This window comes from Varanus komodoensis, unplaced genomic scaffold (assembly GCF_004798865.1).
Source record: "Varanus komodoensis strain SLA01 unplaced genomic scaffold, ASM479886v1 scaffold151, whole genome shotgun sequence".
Lineage (NCBI taxonomy): Eukaryota > Metazoa > Chordata > Lepidosauria > Squamata > Varanidae > Varanus > Varanus komodoensis.
In genome coordinates this window covers 151,518-167,921 of record NW_025335443.1, presented here as the reverse complement: position 1 = coordinate 167,921, position 16,404 = coordinate 151,518, and the positions used below count along the sequence as shown (strand labels likewise).

General features: G+C 46.8%; 1 protein-coding gene and 1 long non-coding RNA gene across 5 annotated transcripts in view; both read left to right on the top strand.

Annotated features, from left to right (window-relative positions):
- Positions 1-16,404, top strand: part of LOC123021014 (zinc finger protein 397-like) — a 52,024-nt gene that overhangs the window by 13,844 nt on the left and 21,776 nt on the right. For 3 of the 4 annotated variants that reach the window (XM_044425386.1, XM_044425387.1, XM_044425388.1), the window contains exons 3-6: positions 484-604; positions 1,967-2,049; positions 2,963-3,089; positions 6,026-6,136. In XM_044425386.1, coding sequence (XP_044281321.1) covers positions 484-604; positions 1,967-2,049; positions 2,963-3,089; positions 6,026-6,136 — 442 coding nt within the window. Of the gene's footprint in view, positions 1-483; positions 605-1,966; positions 2,050-2,962; positions 3,090-6,025; positions 6,137-12,678; positions 14,408-16,404 lie in introns of those variants that run through there. The other variant, XM_044425389.1, reaches the window with a different exon arrangement.
- LOC123021015 lies at positions 7,871-10,130 on the top strand. The gene is made up of 2 exons (XR_006414244.1): positions 7,871-8,285; positions 9,299-10,130. It is a non-coding gene; the product is annotated as an uncharacterized LOC123021015 (long non-coding RNA).

Genomic DNA, 16,404 nt, shown 5'->3' with positions numbered 1-16,404 from the left:
TGCCATTTTTTTCAAATTAGGGTTGCCTGCTTTTTCCACTGACTTCTGTTTCTGTGCTGAACAACACATTTTAAAGCACTTGGGAAGAAGTTGCCATTGTTTGGTGTTACTACCAAGAATCCTCCATCTTTGCTGTTCCGTGGTGACTCTTTCAGTTAATGTAATTTATTTGATAACACGTGGTGTGTGCCATCCAGGACATTTCCAAAGTTCAAAAATGGCGGTGGTTCCCCTCCAAATAAGAGGTTACAGTTAAGTTTTGAGGACTGGGGAGCAACCGGTGATGGGAGCAAGGTCTGCATGTGCTACAGAGCTACTCAGAGAGCTTTGGCTGTAGGGCGGTATAGACATGCAAATGATGCAGTTACACATGTTGAGCTTCATTGCAGCTTGAATGAATAGCAGGACTCAGAGGGCAGGCCTCCTCCGTGTTAGCATCCCGGCTTTTCAGTTCCAGCCTGAACAAGGGGTGCTTTTTTTCAGGAGCCATTGCACGAGCAGACCAGTGGTGCCTCGGATGTGGAGGGAGCTCTATCAGAGGCTGACCCAAAGCGAATCCACAGAGAAGCCAAACAGAGCACTCACGGGGAGGTCGGTTTGCTTGGTAAGGGCGACTTCTTTTATATTGTTATTAATTTTATATTGTTATTTTTGTATTTTATTGTATTTTATTGTGTTGTAAGCCGCCCCGAGGCTTTGGCAAGGGGCGGCATAGAAATGTTTTAATAAATAAATAAATAAAAATAAATAAATAAGTGCTGAACAAGGATATTAAGGCTGCCCCAGAGCTCAACCTTTTCCAAGCTCATTGTCTTCCAGATGTGTTGAACTTCAAACTCCCATCATTCCCAACCAACGAGACTTACTATTTTATTTCAGCATTAGAAAAGACAGAAGGGAAAGTTATTGCTATGTATTTATCTTGCCAGAATTTGCCGTTCTTCCTGCCTCTCGTTGTGTTTTGGCATGCAGACTGTCAAAGGTGTTTTAAAAAATCTGTTCCCACTGTCAGCTGCCTTGAAGTTTCTGTAGGGATGGAGGGAGGGGAAGGCTTTGCACCTCAACAAAGATACCAAGGAGCTAAGAAAAGAAATGAAACGAAAAGAAAAAAGAAAAGAAAAGTGAGGCAAAGGAGCAACCAAAATACTATGCCTGGAGAAACTTCCCTGGGAGAAATAATACTAATTTTAAGGGATTTCTCATTTTCAAAAACAAGTAAGGGAAGACATGATGGAGGTGTGCAAAAGTGTGCATGGCTTGGTTACGGACTCGTTCTCCTCTGTCACTCTTATCACAGTAAAACCCATGAAATGACTGTTGGGACATTCAAGACAGATAAAAGAAAGGATTTATTTTACAGTGAGTGAATCTGTTTCAGCAAGATTAGTGATGGCCATCAATTTCTATGGGTTAAATGGAAGATTAAAGAAATATTTTCCAGATTTGCTTTATAAAGGAAAATGTGTGAGGTATAGCAGCCTTTTCTCTCCCGTCCTCCCTCCACAAGAAGAATGCATTTCAAGATGTAGCAAAAATCTGTTTTATTCGAGACAAACCCAACATGTTTCTACCCAGTTTTATTAAGAGGCCTTCTTCAGTAAAACAGATAATACATTAGAGGTGCAATTTTAAGCACGCTTAGGCAGAAAAACGGCCTACATCTGCCAATATGCATAGGATTCTATAGAATACTAACAATTCAGAAAAACATGTATACAGTGTATAGTTTAATGTATTGTGTTGGGTTTATCAAGGAATAAAACATAGTCTTTTTCAGGATCCTGAGACATGTGCATTCTCCTTGTGGGTTTGCAGTGAATGCTTCCTGCATCCAGTTTTCTGCATCCTGCTAACATCCTTCCCAACTCTTCTGCTGCCCACCTTTGGCTTTGGTTGTTTTTAGGATGATGGGATTGAGCAGTCTTCCTCCTTTCCTCTTATAAAAACTCCCTTCTGCCCTTTACAGGAAGCGGAAGCCAATGCCTCAAGGAACCCAATTCATTGCTTCCTCCTGAAGGAAAAGAAACTGCCAAAGCTGGTCGGTCTGAGGTATGTAAAACCGGCCTGCAAAACCAGGGCTGTCCATGAGCTGGGCTCACTATCTGCCAGGAAAATCTCGATTGGGGATGGTTGTTGTTGTCATAACGTGCTGACAAATTGTCTCTGACTTATGACGACCCCATAAATGAAAGCCCTCCAAAATGCCAGCCCTGCTCAGCTCACGTAAATTCAAGGATTTGGCTTCTTTTATGGAGTCGATCCATCTCATCTTTTGCCTTCTTGTTTCTCTTCTGCCTTCAGTTTTCCCAAGCAAAATTGCCCTCTACAGGGAGTTTTGCCCTCTCCTATCTTTGAAGTATGATAGCCTCAGTCTGGTCATTTTTGCTTCTAGGGAAAGCTCTAGATTCATTTGCTCTAGGACCCCTGTTAGTTTTCTGTTGCTCCAGGATATTTGCAAAGCTCTCCTCCAGCATGTCTGAATGTATATGCCCTCATTTCTTATTTTAAAAGCATTCCCAATGTAAGTTGAAAGAATTTCTATTCCTACGATGTTTTCCTGTTCCCCACCTATGCTGTAAGGCATATACCGTATTTTTCTGTCTATAAGACGCCCCCATGTATAGGACGCCCCCCACTTTTCCTACTGATCTCCGGCGAGCGAGCTGCTGCTGCGCGCCGCCCTGCCACCTCCCCACGCGTGCGTGTGATCATGCCAGTCTCCCCCCACCCCCCCAAGCATGCCCGCAGTTCTCCTCTTGGTCCCCTGTGTATAAGATGTACCTCCATTTTTAGGTAAATGTTTTTAAGAAAAAGTAGCATCTTATACACGGAAAAATACGGTATTTGTGCAGGTCTGTGCATATTCAGACAGTATTTCCCTTCCCACTAGAATCTTGTGACTCCGTAGAATGTTTGGCATGTTGATGGTGCTCTACAAATAGGAATATTCTCCTGTTTTCAGGGACCAATGAGCCTCCAGGAAACAGGGGTGCCATTACACGTGGTCGAGCCAGCTCCAACCCAGCCGGGCCAGCGGACCATGTTCTGGCAAGTCATGCAGGAAGAGGATGGGGATGCAGATTCCTTGGGTAAGTGTCCTGCCCAATCAAGTCTAGGACGCGTCTCGTGTCTGCACTGCCATTTCAAGCATTTGAAAAAGAGATGAGTGTTTGATCTGAGATGCAAAGTGGGCCTGTACCCTGTTAGGCCATTTGACAGTGCTTGCTGAGCACCTGCTTTGAATGGAGATGGTGCCAGGTTTTATCCCCACCTCTCTACCTTCATTGCTGAGCAAGGTAAGGCATTTCGGAGGGGTTTCTTTCATAAGTCGAAGATGACTTAATGGCACATGATGCAACATCTCTAGGTTGGGCCAGAAAAACTGCGTCCTGAAACCCTGCGGCTTCTTTAAAAGGAGAAGCATATGTTTAAAACATACATTTTGAGACTGTCTGAGGGTTGTTTCTTTTTGAGAGGAGGTTGTTGCATGGATAAATCCTGTAATGGATCAGGCTTTGATATTCAGTGATGTACCTGCTCTTGCCTGTCTCACAGATGTTAACAGATGAAAGGGCAACTGGATTAGCTGTGACTTTTCGACAGATGAAAGGCTGATCTTACAATATTGGAAGGCTAAACACCTCCTAAGCACTCAGTATTTGAATACAGACGTCACCTTGAAATGGATGCTTACTTGGATAGTTGGCCTGCTTTCTTGAAGCTTATCTGTAATTACTGGGAAACTCTCTGTATTACATTTATTTAAAAAGCAGAATTTTTGTTTAAAAGTGTTGTTTTTAGGTGCCCTTAGGGAGGCCTTTGTCGGTACCATGGGAAGAACACCATGATACCAGCAGCCGCTGCATGGGGAATCCCTGCACCATCTAGTTGTAATTCTTACCACATTCTTTTAAGGCATACTATCTTTTGAGACTCAGAAAGAGCGGCTTGTCAAAGGCCATCTAATGAGCTCATCACAGAAGCAACCAAACTGGATCCTTCTTGAGTTGTCCCTGCATCTCTTAGCAACTGCATTACACAAGCTCTCCTACTGGGCATCCCACATACGTACAGCAAACTCAGTCTCACCCGACAGCACCTTCCACACACGAAGAAGGCGGCTTGGGGAAGTCCTGAGCTTCGCACGTGCATCAAAACTATTTCAGACGAAAAGCGGTAACGTTAACGGGCTGTGTCCGACAGGAAAAGGAATGGTGGAAACAGGCCGGTGGGTGTGCTCAGGAGACACAGGAAGCTGTCTGTTTTTTCAGGGGCATTCAGGAAATCTTGGACTGGGCAATATGGAATGGAATATCCTGAAATGGGCATGGCTGGCTAGCTGGAATTCTAAACAGGAGCCCTGCATGCTGCATCAGGTGGTTGCAGCTCCCGCGTGCCCTTATTCTGAGTCAGGCCATTGATCTGCCATGCAGAGCAGGTGGCTGAAGAGGCACGCCGAGTGGTGCTTCAGGCAGGTATCCAGCTTTGCTCGTCCTTCTCCCTGGAGAGGGTTGGGAACTGACCTTCCTGTCGTGGGAAGTTTGCGCCCCACTGTGGAACCATCACGAACGTTTCCTAAACGAATGTGCTGGCCAGCACCGCGGATGCGTGTGGCTTTTGAGAGCCTGCTCAACATGGAATGGATGCCTCACTGCCCCATCAAGCTCCCAGCATGCGGTGTGTGGGACGGCAGCGGGTGCGGAGACAAAAGCAAGACAGGAAGGGAGGAACGAAAAGTAAACGCAGGTGCTACACATGCCAGTTCCAGCTGGAAAAGAGCGCAGGGACCTCACCACGAAGGTCTTGGAGAAAAGATGTGTTTCGAGGTGGGGGTGGCATGAGGTGAGGCGTACATAGGGTTTTTGCTGGATTCTTGAATGGTAGCATTTATTGCTACAGGAACGTCCTTACATCTTCAGACGGTGTAAATTTGGTCATAAGAAGAAATGTGGCTCGATGATGACGGTCTGTGCTAACTGGCCATTTCAGTGGGCTTTTTCTGCTTTTCCTTTTCTTGCGCACTGCTGTCTCCCTCTTGGGGCCGTCAGTGGCCCTTGCCTCTCTGCCTGCTAATCCCTTTCCATGACAGTGCCTGGAAAGTGAATGGGTCGCTAAACGTGCCGATAGGTGTGAAACTGGTGGGGATTTGTTTTAATGGCTGTGGATGCCACCAAGGAAACAAATCACCCTGTGAAGCACAGCGGAAGTAATGGTGCACCCTGGGAAGTCCCCGGGAAAAGTGGCTTTTGGGAAGACTCCCTAGCAGGGGAAAAGGCCGCATGCTTCCCAAAACACCACTGTGTTACTTTGAGACAGGACAGATCAGCCAAATGCTTGCAGAGTTTGCAGTATAAACCAGGTTCCTGGGTTGAGGATTGGATTTTTAGACATGGAAATAAAGAAATGGGAGAAGATTGTCCTAATTGTCTTGCTGCTGTTGCTAGGAGAATAGAGCTTGCTTTCCCCCATCTCCACTTTCTGTTTGGATCTCTACTGCCTGGTTTGATGAACCAATTGGTGGGGATCAAATTGAGACAGAGATGTACTTCTCTCCAGACAGCTGGGATGATAAAGCAGAAAAATAATTCAAACTGAAATGGAGATGATAAAAATCAGCAACATAGGACAAAAGGCCATGTGCTCACAGAACAGTAATCCAGGATTCCGGTGAATTAATTGCCTGTATATTCCAGCCGGTGTGAGCAGCTAACCAAATGAGAAATGGTTGTTTCCCTTTTCATTCTGACTTCTTGCGTTCTTTACAAGCCAGTATCATAAACTAGGGTTTGTTTGTTGCTTATTAATGCTTATTTGTTTGGGAACAATAAGACACGATCCTAAGTTTGATTGGCACACAAGCAAATAATTTCTGTTTTGTTCAGACCTTTGCACTGGTGAGAACAAGTGTGCGTAAGAGCAACCAGCCTATTCACAGTAAGCCAAGATTTGCTGGTATTCCGGCATATCATTCCATCAATATCCAGTGTGTCAAGGATAATGGTATGTTTTTCTCTGTCAACTCAAGAGGGACTGCTGGTTCCCAAACCTGATCTCACCGCCCAGCCAGAAGAAGAGGAGGAGCAGGTGTTCATCCAGTTTCCTGTAGAAAGCGAGAGACTCCCAGGCCAGGACTCGGGTAAGGGGATAAAGAAACCTATCTGGCAATACTTGCAACTGAAGTACAACTCTTGAGTTTCCCCTCCTTGTCACTGTTCTCCCAGAATGCATGTTTCTGACTCTGCTCTTTAGCCAAAACCAACGTCCAGAGCAGCTTACACACAGTCATTAAAAACAACACAGTCCTTGCCCACAGACTTCGCAACTCCAAGACACAACACAAAAGGAAAAGGGGTGAGGAAGGAAGAGGAATACAGCAGTCACTGAAGTCAAATAGTAGTTCTTGTAATGACCAGCTGGAATGGAAACTGCAGGAATGGGAGGAGCTGAATGGAACTGGTCTCCCAGCAGAGCCGATAGAACACCCCCCCCCCCGCCCTTCCCTGTGTCTCTGCTGCAGACTGACTGAATGGTCACCACAGCTGAGGGTGGGAGGAGCTGATGGAGTTGCCCTTTTCCTGTTTCTCCTGCTGTTGCAGATTGATGGAATCTCTGTAGCCAGTTGCGGGAGGCAGGGAGCTGTTTGGTGGAGCTGTTCTCTAAACACAACCGATAGATTGGCCCTGTTTCCCTTCTCTGCAGCAGCAGAATGAATTATCCATAATGTGCAGAGACCTGCCGATGACCACTTTGAATGACTGGTGTGCATCACTTGAAATGAAATGAAACGAACTGAACAAAAACATCCAGTTTCTGGCCGTTTATGAATGCAAAGATACGTTCGAATGTGTATGGATAATGTTGTACGAACTCTCAGAACATGGGCAGCTGCTTGGTATGAGTTGGATGGTGAATCTAAATAGACCAAGGTGGTTGGCTCTGGATCAGCAGCCAGCGCGCACAGAAATCTCTCCTGGACCCTCCCCCTGAGATGCGAGAGAATGAATTTGGGTTCCTCTGAAAGCGGTGCGTGTGCTGTTCTCCTGAGGCTGCACTTCCCATGACGGGAAAGATGGGTTTGTCCTTGTGTGTTATAAGGCAGAGAAATTTGCCTTGTGTGGATGTGCTCTGTTTTTATTGGCGTTCCCTGTAACGTCTGCTCTTCCCAGGGAGTGTTGTTGCTTTTTCGCTCCACTGTGACGACGGTATTCTGTCCTGTGCGTCTCTGACTGCCAACGTTTTAGTGTTGTGACTTGTCCCGCCTGATTTACCCCTGCTGTTCCTGTCCTGCCATCCACTGATCTCCTTTTCCTTTCAGCACTCTTTCGAACGGTAAAATTAAAAAGTAACTAACAGTGCCATATTTAAACATGACTCTTTGCCCCTGTTGTTCGTGTCCACCATTTTTCCTGACCGGGGATTTAGTCTCACCTCACCTTCGGATGCGGCCTGCGGCTCCTGGGGAGGGGCTTCGTTCTCGCAGGCTTCCTCTGGCCCAGTCTGGGATTTCACTTGCTCACACTGAAAGCCTCCCCGCTGGACGGATGATGAAATCTGTGCCTGTATTCAGACTGGGGAAGACAGCTCAGTGCAACGGGCCTCTTCTCCAACCGCAGGGTGGTCTGCCCGTGCCAGTGGGCTGCAGGTCAAACGAGGGCCCTTTTCCGGCGAACTGAATCCGTCCCTGCACTTTTGAGCAGGACCTGCTGGTCGTCCATGTCATCAGGCACGGCGGCGTCTCCCATCACCTCGTGGACCACCAGTGTGAAAGGATAACGCAGCAGGTCGGGCGGCCGCTCCCCGGCCTTCAGAGCACGCAAGCGAGATCATCTCCCCTCTCCCAGTGGAACAGAAATTTCAGGTTGGTGCTGCTTTGCTTTTGCCCCCCACCCCCCAGTGAAGCCCTTTTGACTTTCTGTGCACCTTTGCATTTAACCCTTAATCTACACAAAAATAACACAAGTTGTCCCCAGTTTAAATTGCTGCAACCTATATACACACATCACGTGCATGTATGTATGCATACACATCAACACCATTTCCTCCCCCGCAGGGCTCCCGTTTCTCCATTTTGAAAATCCAAGTGGGTGTTCTGGGGGCCCCTCGTGAGAAAGTTGCGTGTCTCACAACGGTCCACTCATTTCACGGCTATGTCGAGCTTACGGACTTTCATTTAGTGCAGACTGTCCCACCCCACCATTTCCCCTTTTTCCCATTTCCTCTGGGCTTGGGCACCAAACAAGCATCTGCATGGGCGCACTTAGCCGCTGCCGTTAATAACCCAAACCGTAAGCTGATCTTTGCATCACTCCACTTAGCGTGGGCGGCAGCGTCTGATCGCACGTCGTGTCACCGGCGGTCGTAGAAGCAACTGGGCGTCGGCAGGGAATCGTGTCCAAAACACACGGGGGCGTTATTTTCCCAGCCCAAAGCTACCCCTTCAAGTTGCACTGGTTTATTTATTCCAGTTACATTTTGTGGCCTTCCTCCGGCACTGAACTTCTCCCTTATCTCTCTCACACTACATGCACAAAATCCAAGGCATTTGGAGATTATTTCAATACTTTACAGCCCCTTTGCCCCACTGTGCAAATGGGTTTACAGTCTATTATAGATTATATTATATCGATCGAATGTTTGTTTGTTTATTTAAAACATTTCTATGCCGCCCCCATCACAACAAAGCCTCAGGGCGGCTCACAATGTTTGCCTCCTGGACTTCCCCACCTCCAGGTAATTTTGCTGGGGACTTTTTTTTACTCCATCTTCACAACACAGTTTTAGATCCACTTTTTCTGACCTGCAGTTGGAATTGTGCTTCTTTGCTTCTTAATTTTTATACCATCCAGAAAGCCTGCTTGTCTTGTACACAGGTCAGAGAGCTTTGGCTATTGGATGGTATAGAAATGAAAGAAATAAATATTTTGTCATCCTTTGAAGCTCCCTGGGCAATTCTCAACAAGGTTTTAACCACCTCTTGTATCCACAAGCCATGGCCCAAGGAATGTTAGCCTAAACCCCAATCATTTCAACACATCTAAGATAACTAATAATTTGCCCACTAAAATGTAGCATCCTTTTATACACACCCAGAGCTTTGGGAAGGGAGGCGCTTTAAGTACAGCAGCGGTGTGGCTGAGGAGGTGCTTTCCTTCCTTCTCCTCTCTGTTGCAAATTAGCTGTTCTTCAAGGGTGGGGAGACTCTTAGCCCTTTCCCTTCGCATTCCAAATCTTCTAAAGCTGCTTTTCCAATGCTGTTCCCCATCCCAGTCCCTTGTAACTTCTGTCTTCTCCCCGACAGGACGCTCCAGGCCATCATGAGGAATGCCCTTCAGCGCTGTAGGGGAAGGAAACTGGTGGCCCCCCAAGCCTCGGTGGGCACTGTGCATCACTCTGAAGAAAACCAGGAGCCTGGGGGCAGCTGCCCTGTGGCATCAGAAGGCTGTGGACAAGCTTCAGGGCTACTTGTGTGACGAGGGGCTAGAACTCCAGGACAAGCCAGACGGGGACTCTCGGGGAGATTTTGTCCGCTGGGCGTGAGAATCGCACCTGCTTTTTCCTCACCGGGACTGGGTCCCCACTTTGAAATTTCTTCCCTGTCTCCCAATATGGTGTGCTTGGAGAAGACTGTGTTTTCACATGTCTCTTCAAAAGCAAGGCTGCCCCCTCCCAAACACCCCCCCCCCCCCCCACAAATTTCTGACCTCTGCAGCACAGAGGGCCACAAGCCTGAAGTAAAAGCGTACTCTCCTGGCCTGTCTCCAGTATTAATTTTTTTTTAAGCTCCATTGACTGGTTTTTGGGTGGCATTCCCTCCCAGTTTGGCTGCACTTTATCTCTTTTACAATACACTCAGTTTCCTTGGATTTAGGGATGTTCCTTGCATACCAAGCCCTCAGGAAGAAAATAATAAGATGCACAAACAATAATAAAGCATCTGTGTTGGTTTCTTTTGGCTGCTTGGGCTGGGTGGCTTGGGAGTGAGGTTTCTTGGTGGAGTTTTGGCACTGGGTTGCCTGTGTGGCCAGAGAGACCACTTTTGTGCTACGTCAGCGCAAATGCTGGGGATTCCGACCCAGCCTCATTGGAAATGCTTGTCCTTTCCTAAATAAACAGATGATATGCTGATCACATTGGATTTCTTGTTTTAATTACAACATCCAGTCATAAAAGAGCAGCAGCAAAGCAGCAGAAGTTTCCCCAGGTTTGCTCAGCAATGACTTTTAATTCTGCAGATCTGGTGCCAGGCACCAGGTGACAACCTGGCACTTTCTCAAGGTCTTTGTTTCTGTATTTCTAGGGTTCACCTTTTCTCTGTCTCTGCTGTGTTGTTCCTTTTTCACATTTCTTGTCATTTGATTATATGTTTTGTAACTGTTTGTACGCCACACTGAATTAAAGCGGATGCCACTCTTTACCTATAAACCGAACGTGCAAATCCCTCTACAGCAGCGGCCCCCAAAGCGCAACGGTCTGCGGATGGGGTCTTGTGCAGCTCTTCTTCACGAGGAGATGGCTTTCGAGGGCCAGTGAAAGTCTCCAGGGTCGAAGGGGTGGTGCGCGAGACCGTTGCCGTGCAAAAAGGCTGCCACTTCAGAGAATTCAGCGCCTCCAGCAGCTGCAGGCAGTGTGGAAGTGCTTCCTCAGTTGCCCTTCAGGGGGGCGGGAGGGGGCTGTGGCTCACAGGGAGGGTGCCTGCCATGATCGGTCTCCATCGTCATCTCCTTGAAAGACTGGAAACATGGGGAGAACAGCGGCTGGTGCTGATGCCACTGAGCTGGATGGAGCCACAGTCTCCTCTTTCTGTCTTCTTGGATCACATCCCCTTTCTCAAGCAGCTCCCCTCTTCCTTCTGGGAGTAAGTTGCCTGCCGAATGCAGTGGGGCTTCTAGCGCATTACTCGGACGTAAAACCCCATTTTGGGGGAGCTGGTGTGGGGGTTGGGTCAGAGTGTTCGACTGAGACTTGGGAGTTCTGGGTTTTATTTCCCACTTGGCTGTGAGGTTCACTGGGTTGACTTGAGGCCAGTCACGGACTCACAGACCAACCTACCTTGCAGGGCTGTTCTGAAGATAAAATGGAGAGGAGTAGGTTCATGGATTCCTTTGAGGAGGGGGAAAAAGGCAGGATCTCAATGTCACACATACCTTGCTGAAGTGGTAAACCTATGACTTGACTGTCTCTACTGCAGGAGGCTGGCAGCACTGAATGTGTCCCTCAGCAGGCGTACGCATTTTTCCCAGAGTGTAGAAAGCCAGCATGTCAGGAAGAGGGATTCAAGGCTAGCTGTCTATGTGCAGGTCTTTGTCTTTCTGTATGGGGGGGCTCCATCAAGGTGCGCTTGCACCTGTAGTCCAGAGGCAACCCAACCCAAGCACAGGTTCACCACCTTGGTGAGGGCCACACTCCGTATTCAGCACAAACACCGTGCAGTGCTGATGCCATGAGACATTCAGAAGTTACCACTATTCTAGTGAACACTTTGCTCCAGTATTCGAATTACTCTGAAGCTCCCACTTGTATGAGTGAGCAAGCTGTCTATTCAGGTCTGTTCCTGCCTCACCCCGACTCAGAGTCGCAGGGCAGTGGGGAGGAAAGGAGGATATGAAATTTTTAGCGCTGAGGAGACAGGCAGGCTGAATTCAAAATGTCTCATGCTCTTAGCTGTCAATAGCCCAGGGCTGCCCCATGGCTCCCTTTTGGGGTGGCCATCCTGGTCAGCTGGTGAGCCCAGGGAGGTGTCTGTCCAGGCAGACCCAGACTCCTTGAGAGGTGCAAGCGCCGGGGCCGGGATGGATGGATTGCCCCCTCCACAGCATGGTCTGAGCAGGGTGTGAGCCTGAAAATCATAGCTAGCAAAAACGTAGCACCGAGCAGGCTGATGAGACACAGAGACGCTATTACTCAAACTGGGCTCTTTAATGGGTATGTTTGTGTGAGATTCACCTTGGGATAGGTCCGCCTGTGTGTAGTTCTGTTGTGTAAAGACTGGCCAGGGTGACATGTCACACCAACAAAAAATGCCCCTTGGAAGCAGGGCAAGATAAAAATAAATAAGTTACCCACACAAAATAGTTCCCTTTGGAAGAGTGGCTAGTTCAATAGTCTTGGGGTTACTTGGGGTTTTGTATTTACAAAGTGTGCAAAATTGTTAATGATTGATTTTGATGCAGGAATTTGATGACTGTGAGCCTTATTTGGTATTGTTTGTACTAGGTATTTTTTGCTTGAGATAAACAGTCGCATCTCCTTTTAGCACCTCTTAATGGCAGCATTTCAGCATCTCCCCTCAGAAATCCCTAAGTCTTGAGAGAGGAAGTTCTGAGTTACTTTGCATGGCTTTTCAGTATCTCCTCACCTGTAGCAGATGGAGAATAAATGATGCACAATTTAGACGCATTGTTGTAACATATACAGATATAATATTCCACTTTTCTTGGCACAGGTTTTAGGGGTACCATATGAAAGAGTTTTTAACATTGAGCAAACAACGTCCAAGAAGTGTCTGGGGAGGGTAACATGATCATAGAAAAAAGAGATTAATATGGTATAGTAGAGACATCCAGAACCTGCTGGAAAGAGTTGATAGGGCAGGCAGGAATCCCAACAGAAAGGAGATTGCAAGAAACAAGCAAACGGGTCCCCTGAGCATGGACAAAATTCCTCTCTCTATTTCTGCAGGTGACTGGAAGGTTGGGCAGCTCAAGGTGGAGCATTGTCAGTGGGGAAGAAATGCACTGGAAGAAACTCCCAGGACACTGCCAGAGATAACCCAAAGGAATGTGCCAGAGGCAGCTCAGATGTTTGGGGGAAGATGTGGATCCAGCAGGACACAGGGTCCTGTAAAAGCTCAAGATGAATCTCACAAGCTCTCTGGTCTTGAAGCAGCCTGTAACAAAACATGCACAATGACTACAAGGGAAGGGAAGTCCTTGTTCTCCAGGTATGGGAGACGATACCATCACACATCCAGATTTATCACCATGCAAGCAGGAGATGATCATTCTGAATGTTTCACCACGGGAAAAAAAATCCAGGAAAATCCCTGTGATCCAGGAGGACATACAGGAGACAAAATGTATAAGCACTCAGAGTGCAAGGAAAGCTTCCATCAGAGATCGTATCTTCTTAGAAATCGAAGCAGCCGGACAGGGAGGATCTCGTATGCTTGTCCCGAGTGTGGGAGAAACTTCTCTCGGACTTCACATCTGAAGTCCCATTTGCACATTCACGCAGGAGAGAAACCGTACAAGTGCTCTGAGTGTGGGTATAGCTTTGTTTGGAGAATCAATTTGGTCAGACATCAGAGAATCCACACTGGAGAGAAACCTTACCAATGCCCTGAATGCGGAAAAAGATTCATACAGAATGTACATTTGATGAGACATCAGAGAATCCACACTGGAGAGAAACCATACCAGTGCCCAGAGTGTGGCAGAAACTTCTCTCGGAAGGATGCTTTGCTTGGACATCAGGGAACTCACAGAGAACTGAGAAGTACAAATGTTCAGAGCATGGGGAAAAAAAGATGTACTGATTAGCCATGCGATAGATATATAGGACATTTACTTAATGTGTAATGTAGGACATTTTTAATCATTTGAATGTGGAGGTACAGGGAATGTGCTCAGATTTGCAGATGACACAAAGTACTGAGCCAAAAACAACGGAATGAAATTCAGTCGGGACGAATGCCAAGTTCTGCATTCTAGGAAACGTAATCCAAATGCATAGTTACAAGATGTGGGATATTTGGCCCAACAATATTAAGGCAAGGAGGATCTCCAGATTCGCTGTATGAGTCAACAATGTGATGCAGCTGCAAAAATAGCAAATGCTATTTTGGGCTGTATTGATATCAGTGTCACTTCCAAATCATGAGTATTAGTTTACTCAGTACTGTTTAGGTCTCATTCTAAGTACCATGTCCAGTTCGGCGCACCACAGTTAAGAAAGAAGCAGAGAGACTCAAAAAGGTTCAGAAGAAGGCAAAAAAGATGATCAGGAGGTTGGAAACAAAGCCCTATGAAGAGATAATGGAAGAACTGAGCACATTTGGCCTTGAGAAACAATGACTTAATGCTCCTCAGGTACTTGGAAGGTTATCACAGAGAGGAGGGCCAGTATCTCTTAATCATCCCAGAATGCAGGCCATAGAATGACTGGCTCGAGTAACAAGAAGTCAGATTCTGGCTGAACATCAGGAAAACTTTTGGACTGCTTGAGCAACAGGACGATGGGACCAATGACTGAGGAGGCTGTGGGTGTTTCCACGCTGGAGGCATTCAAGACTCGGCTGGAGAGTCATCCAAACGCTTTATCTTGGAGTCCTGCATTGAGCAGGGGTTGAACCCAGTGACCTTCTTGGCCACTTCCAACTCTACTGTTCTATGATTCTGTGTTCCTATATACAGTGGTACCTCGGCTCATGAACTTAATCCGTTCCACAACTCCGGTCGCGACCCAAATTGGTCGTGAGCCAAGTCAAATTTCCCCATAAGGTTGAATGTAAATAAGGTTGATCCGTTCTGTAACTATTTTTTTTTAATCATAGAAATTTGAGGCAAAGTGACAACAACAAAGATCGTGGCCATCTCCCCCACAAGCACAGCCATCTCCCCCAGCACGACCACAATTGTGCCCGTGTTCCCTGCACGAGCATGACCACAATCGCGGCCATAGATGGGCGCGATCGGGGGCGCGATCGGGTGCGGGGGAGATGGGTGCAGTTGCGATCTTCCCCCGAAGCGGAGTTCGTGGCCTGAGGCAAAATTTTTCTGAAATTTCTGTTCGCGACCCAATTTGGTTGTGAACTGAGGCGTTTGTGAGCTGAGGTACCACTGTATGAGTGAATGTATTCTGAATATGCTTAAAAACATATTTTAAACCCTTGTTCTTGTCACGCGTTTCTCCTCTACAGTACCACTGTGTTTTGGGAGCTGAACGTACAGGGTTGCGTTATGTTAAGTAGAATGTTGGTCCCTTTTGCCTACACTGGTCTGCTCACGTCTTTGCTGGCCACTTTGCAGGATCTCAGGCAGAGGCTTTTGGCAGCCATTTTGCCCGCGACATTTTAACTGGAAAGGCCAGAAAATGCCATCCTTGGGTGCTGTATGCCAAGCGTGTGCCATTTCATCAACTTTGGATGTAGGATGGGGGGGAAAAATCACTGCTACACATCAGTCAGGTCCTGTCATGATAAAGGCATGTGAGGAAAGCCATGTTTAATTTGGGCAGGGATGAATTTCCCCTTACAAAGGCAGGGAGTAACAGTACGTGCTTATTTTTCCAGTTAAAACTGTGCTTCATCAAACCAAAACTGATGCCTTTTCATGAAAAGTGGCACTAAAGGTGGTGAACAATAGCAAAATACAGATTAAAGGGAACGCTTAATCAAAACAAGATGGAAAATTAAATTAAATTTGAAAATACAACAATATAATACAGTCAGCTCCCATTCCAAACCAGATATGTGCCCAGAGTTTGTCTGAATAATATCCTTTCTGGAGAAAGGATAAAGAAAGATCCAGTATGAGAACAGCTTCTAAGAAAGATTGCAGGGCTGCATACAAGACATAAGCATTCCTAATAGTTGATACAATAAAATAAAAACTACGTCTACAGTAACAGAGAATGTGTGTTAATCTCTCCATCCATCTGTCATCCCCATAGCTTCCATACCATGAGCCCAGACTCCTGAAATTTAGCATGGTTACTAAGAGAACCTAGGAGTGTGCATCTTGTGGTTATTTATTCTTTTTTGTGAATTACTTGTTTTAAATTAATTTAAATGTGTTTCTTTGTAAGCCTGCAGTACCATCTTTGGCCACTACACAGCAGACTTTCCTAACCAGTATTGAAGGTGCTCCAATTTGAAAGCGGGTGGGGAGTTTTTCTGCGGGACCTCTCCAGTGATGATGGTGGGGGACCCTTCAGTGGACAGACCCCTCCCTCGGGGGGCTGTGTGGATGCACCTGGCAGGGGCTGTGCCTAGGGCTGCTAGTGAGCATGGCTGCACTTAGCAAGAAGCGTCATTGACGGCTGCGTTACCTTGCTTGAAGGCTTTGCTACCGCTATCCAGGTTATTCCAGCCTGTGTGTAAACCTCAGTCCATTTGCTAGTAAAGTAAGAAGCAGTGAACCATAAAGCTTGCTCTTCCTTAATAAAACTGTGCAACTAGAAAAGGCAATATATTGCCACTTTAAACACTCCTTGGAGACATTAGAGAATTCACATAGGAGAGAGTCATCAGAGGAGCCTCATATGCTAGACACCTGGATGACCTAGCTGTGGGAAAAGCTTCAGGCAGAGAAAGAGATCAAGGATCGCACCCTGGAGAGAGACCGTGGGTGTGTTTTCAGAGAGGCAACTGCTTCAGTCAGAGAGAGAGAACTGCATGAAACATTG